General features: G+C 36.0%; 1 protein-coding gene across 11 annotated transcripts in view; it reads right to left on the bottom strand.

The window, feature by feature from the left end:
- LOC143026605 (uncharacterized) overlaps positions 1-6,000 on the bottom strand; it is a 111,457-nt gene that overhangs the window by 34,401 nt on the left and 71,056 nt on the right. For all 11 annotated transcript variants that reach the window (XR_012966510.1, XR_012966511.1, XM_076187292.1 and 8 more), the window contains one exon: positions 1,116-1,529. Coding sequence is in view for 9 of the 11 variants with exons in the window: in XM_076187292.1 (XP_076043407.1) it covers positions 1,116-1,529 (414 nt within the window). In the remaining 2 variants the exon portion in view is untranslated. The remainder of the gene's footprint in view (positions 1-1,115; positions 1,530-6,000) is intronic.

Raw genomic sequence — 6,000 nt, 5'->3', positions numbered from 1 at the left:
TTGTGGGACCAGATTACTCTGCTTTATTTCAGCTGAAAGTGACTATGGTGTGATTGTACTAGATGTGAGAACTTCAAGGCTTTTGCATAAAACTGCATTCCTGTAATTTTCCTTTGATGTTCAATAGGCAATATTAATTCATTTGTGTTTATAAGGCTGTGTGCACTTTTTGAGTACAACCTAATATTGTTTCAACTGTTCTAAATTAGATTACTTGTATTTATTTTTTCCCATGATTGTGGGAACTTGAGTGACACTACATAGCTATTATAAGCACTGCTTATAGATCAAGTTAAAATTTCTTTTTGTACTCTGCACTAATGATGTAATATGCAAAAGAACTTTTAATACCTTTAGTTTATTTTCCACATAACTATTCTAGCTCATACACACACAAACACAGTGTGCACACATATACAAATAAACATGTACATGAACATATTCAAAGTAATAATAAAAACAAAATAAATGTGAAGAGATATTCAAGAGCTTGAATTTAAGAAAGTAAATGTCCAATCTAATTCATGTAGCTATTCAGTAAGTTAAGAGGTAGAAAGGGATAAAACCCTACAGTAATTCAGAGATCTACAGGTATGGGAGAGGTATTAGGAAATGGAAGAGGAATTTAGGGACCCTAGAAAGAAGAAAAACACCATTAAGAACTAGTTTTACTATAGAATACAACCTTTTGAAACCCAAAGATTACTGACAAAACTCAAAAGATGCTCTCCCACACTGATGATTCCAGGATGGAATTTGTTCTACTTTCCTAAAACAAAATTATGACACCTAAGAAAATAATGATAAGAACTTCCAGATATGTAAATGAGATACAGCACCCCAAAACCTTTGATGATCTGATCAATGACAGTTTCAGACAAGTTTATAAATCCTACTGAAACAGCTTTGAATTACATAAAGATTTATCAATGATAGGTGAATATGTAAATTGGCTTCAAAGACTAGATAAACTACATTTGAAAAGGTCAAGAATAGGCTAGATATAAAGTTAGGAATCAAAGGTCATCCTTAGGTATTCTGGATTATTTTTTAGAAAAACTCTACATTCTATTTACTTCAATATAGTGTATATTCTATCTTGAAAGGTATCTTACCTTTTCAATATACTTTTCAGCAGCATCCAGCTCATCCTGGATTGACTTCTCAACAGGGCTATTAATTTCAGCTTCCTCATATTGTTTATCCTTGTCATCTTGTTCTCCTAGGGGTTTAATGTATACTGGATCAGGAATGACTTCATTCACTTCTTCAAGAAGTTCCTCTTCAGTGCTGGGAATTGGCTCAGGAACCTGCGGTGCGGGAGCACTTGGCTCCTCCACTGTATCAAACATTTCCTCCTTCAATGGTTCAGGTGAATGTTCAACAATATGTTCTGATCCTTGTTCCACAACAGACTCCTGTGACTGATCTATTACTGGTGCCACCAAATCTTCTGATTCCAACCTCTGATCAACAACTGGCTCAAGCTGTGGTTGTTCCTGCACCAGTTCCTCTACTTCTATAGGAATCTAAATGAAAGAATATTTGGAGGTTAATTAATTACTGTTTACCTGTTGAAAATTATTCTAAATATTAAGTCATCTTCCAAACTATAAGGAAAACCTAAAACCATAAATGCAATCTATCCATGTATATGAGTGTATGTAAAGATGTATATTCTAAGTGGAAAACCTGCAGCCAGACAGCAACAGGCAATATTCCTAAGAACCTCCCCCATATCTCTCTGGAAAGAAACTTTGCACAATTGTCTGTGTTCTATCAATGTTGGACTCTTTCTATATCATGTATCCAAAGTGATAGGGAGAACAGTTGCCAGTTGTCAGCTCCCATATCATTCACAGGGATAAGAATCATTATAGGTAGTAACACCAAACTTTGTGTAATTCCACTGGTAACTGCTCTCCATCTTGATGCCTTATCTTTTATTACTTTCCTCATGTACTTGCCCTTCAGAAAACTTCTATATAAGGTATTTGAGTATTTTACCCCTCAGTCATTCAATATGCTCCAGTTTACACACTGGAAACAGATGACAGTCTTCCTCATTCTTCACTCTTCTCATGATCTATCATCTGCAAACATGTTAGCATAGCTTGTTGTTCCCTTCATCATGTTATATAAATAGATAAGGAACATTACAGATTACCACAACCTTGCAGAACTCTAATGGTCACTGCTCTCCATCCTGATGCCATATCCTTTGTTACTCTCCTTATATGCTTGCCCTTCAGAAAATCTCTCATTTATTTGAGTAATTTACCTCTTAGTCCTTCAATACACATTAACTATGAGATGCTTTATCAAAAGCTTTCTTTACATTGAGGTACACACAGTCTATCCAGCCCTCCCTGTTACAGCATATTGCAGCATATCAATCACTTTTGAGAAAGCTTAATAGGTTTGACATATATAATCTTCTAGATTTAAAACAATGCTGTCAAACTAATCTCTCCAAGATACATGACCCACCAATCTTTCACAATCCTTTCATATAATTTCAATATTACACTAGTCAAAGATATTGGCCCTCTAAATTGTGGTGTGGTGTGGCATCTCCTTACTTCCACCTTTGTGAATTCGTACTATATTGCCCTTTTCCAATTCTAAAGCACTATTCCTTCTTTATATGAACACATTGTAAGACTATGAACGTTGTCTGCTAATTGTTCTCTACATTCTGAGTATATATCCAGTTTGAGGTCCTGTCAGGTCCTAAAGCTTTTCATTCATTCAATGTTCTTCTAGAATGAGCACTTCCCTCACTTTTACTTTTATATTTTCTAAACCCCAATTACTGCTTACCTCTCTTTTAGAAAATTGCTCTCCTCTGTGAAGATAGTTTCTGCCTGAGCTGAAGCCTCCTCAAAATCCTCACTACCCACTATTAGCTCAACTGTTTCCCTGCATTTCAATTTCCCACTGATTTGTAAAACATTTTGGTTCATCTTTGCATTTATCTACAATACCCTTTTCAAAGTTTCTTTCCCACTCCCTGCAGGTTCTTGTATATTCATCTTTAGCTTATTTGTATGCTTCCATTTATCCCAATCCACAGCCCTGGCTTATTTAGTTATCTCACACCTTTTATTGAGCCAGTCTTTCTTCCATTTACCTTCAACACATTTGCTCACTCTTATGTTATCAATGTAAAGATTTTCCTGTTCTTCATAGTTCCAGAAGTATTCATGAATTCTTCCCAGTCTGCTTTCTTCAATATAAATAAATTTACCTTGTTACATTCCCTTTTTCCTATGGGGCAAAGGAATTTCAACATCAATGATATCTGGCTCTTTGGTAAGTAGAAGTTCCATCTTCATAGGAATGCCATCCTCTTATCCAAATCACTCCCTTTACCTGTGTGCATTTACCTAGTTGTATTTTAAGGGACGAGAGCTATGCTCGTACTGACCCATTTTTGTATCTTTCCACATCCAGTTTATTCTTAAAATCTTGTATAGTTTTGGCACTCCCTGTTTCTCCATTTAGTTTGTTCCAGACATGAATCACTCTATGTGGGAAGCTATTCTTTTTCAAGTCCCTTCTGTAACTGTCCTTCTTTAGCTTCTTCTTGTGTCCTCTTGCTTCTCTTCTGTCCCAATTTAATAAGTCATCTCTATCAAGAATTTCCATCCCTTTCATAATTCTGTAAATGGTCAACAAATCACCTCTTTCTCATCTCTGTTTCAGTGTTGATAGATGTAAATTATCCAATCTTTGTTCATATGTCAAATTCGATAGTGTAGGTTCCATTTTTGTTGCTGCTCTTTGAATGCTTTATATATATATATATATATTTTTTTTTGCTAGGTGCCCATAGTGTTGCAGCATACCCTAATTTAGGTCTTATCAGTGCAACCACTATTTTCTTTACCATTTCTTCATCCATGTAGTCAAAGACCACTTTCATTGATCTTAAAAAGTTAAAAGTCTCTCCAACTAATTTATTGACATGTTTATCAGGTGTCAAGTCACTTGAGATAATCACTCCCAGGTCCCTTTCTGAGTTGACTTTTTTGACTTCCTTGTTACCAATTTTATATTGACCCAATATTCTATTTTTGCTTTTTCCAAATTCCATTATACTACATTTCTTAATGTTAAAGTTCATTTCACACACCTGACTCTATTCCCATATTTTGTCCAGGTCTTCTTGTAGCCATCTGCAATCTTCTTCTGTGCTTACTCTCTTGAGTAATTTGACATCGTCAGCAAAGAAGTTCATGTGTATTTAGTTGTATTTACCTAGTTGTATTATACGAGAAGGGGAGCTATGCTCGTGGTGACCTGTTTTTGTATCTCGCAAGATCAAGTTTGTTCTTAAATTCTTGTATTGTGTTTGCACACACTGTTTTTTCATATTTGTTCCATATATATATATATATATATATACAGGTAAACGTCGACTTACGATGGCCGCGACTTACGATTGTTCGACTTTACGATGACGACGACGACGACGACGACATGATAATTTAACCTCTTCCATACGGTGCCGCACACGTAGGCGTCATGAGGAGCAAGTGGAATCGCGACGCTGCCATATCGGCGTCTTGATTATATTTATTGTAATCGCCCCTGTGTTTTTACATTCTCTCAAATGTGCCCTGAATCTCATTCTCTGTGGTTTTCAAAATTCGCGGGTGAAAGAGAGAACGATCGATATAAGCGGTGACTATATTTTATGATGCGAGTATTATTACGTCACGTCGTACGGCTGGCATTGGCTGCTGCCCGCGAGATTTAGGTTCCGTACTGAAAATACACATTATAGTGTTTGAATATGGTAAAAAGGATAAGAATAATTAAATAAACTACTGTACATGTTTAATAGGCTATATTCAGTATCTCTGGTGGTTAATATACAGGTAGGCTAGGTACAGTGACCACGGAACAGAGTGGGGATCGACTTACGATGAGATCGTCTTACGATGGCTCTATCGAAACCTAATGCCATCGTAAGTCGACGTTTACCTGTATATATATATATATATATATATATATATATATATATATATATATATATATCACTCTGTGCGGGAAGCTGTTCTTTTTCATTCTCTTCTGTAGTAATCCTTTTTGAGTTTCATTACATGTCCTCTTGTTTTTCCTTTGTGCCACTTTAATAAGTCCTCTCTATCAAGGCTTTCTTTTCCTTTCATAATTCTATAGATGGTTAGTAGGTCCCCTTGTTCTCTTCTTTGTTCCAGGGTCAGCAATTCCAATTTGGCCAGTCTAAGTTCATATGTCCATTTTGAAAGTGTTGGGGCCATTTTTTTCGTTGCTCCTTGTATTCTTTCTAATTTTCTTATATTCTTTTTGTACTGGGTGACCATATCAGTGCTGCATAGTCCAGTTTTGGCCTTATCAGTGTTTGTAACATTTTCTTAACCTCTTCACTACGGGGCACATCGCACATCTGGCAGCATTAGCTGCCCGTCATGCGATGTAGTGTCATAATAATCTCACTATAATAAATAAAGTCAGTGCTCAATCATTCGTTCTCTTTCACCCGTGTATTTTGATAACCATAGAAAACTAATGAAGCCAGTTTAGAGAGAATGAAAATTACGTAGATATGACTACAATAAATATAATCAAGATGGTGACGTCAGCAACATCGAGTACCCACTTGCTCCTCATGCCGCCTACGTAGACGTCACCGTATGGAAGTGGTTAATCATTTCCTTATCCAGGTATTTAAAGGTCACCTTTATTGATTTCAACAAATTGTATGTTCCTCCGACTATTTTATTTATATGTTTATCTGGCAACATGTCTTTGGTGATGATTACTCCTAGGTCCCTTTCAGAATTTACTTTCTTTACTTCTTTTCCGTCAATTTTATACTGTCCTGATATTCTATTCTTGTTTTCCCAAATTCAATTATACTGCACTTCTTGATGTTGAATTCTACCTCCCATCTCTTGCTCCCCTATGAGACTTTATTCAGATCACTATGTAATGAGTCGCAGTCTATTT

This window comes from Oratosquilla oratoria, chromosome 6 (assembly GCF_046742065.1).
Source record: "Oratosquilla oratoria isolate Oo_2021 chromosome 6, ASM4674206v1, whole genome shotgun sequence".
NCBI classification, from domain to species: domain Eukaryota; kingdom Metazoa; phylum Arthropoda; class Malacostraca; order Stomatopoda; family Squillidae; genus Oratosquilla; species Oratosquilla oratoria.
The sequence above is the reverse complement of the archived record's forward strand: the minus strand, read 5'-3'. Positions and strand labels throughout refer to the sequence as shown.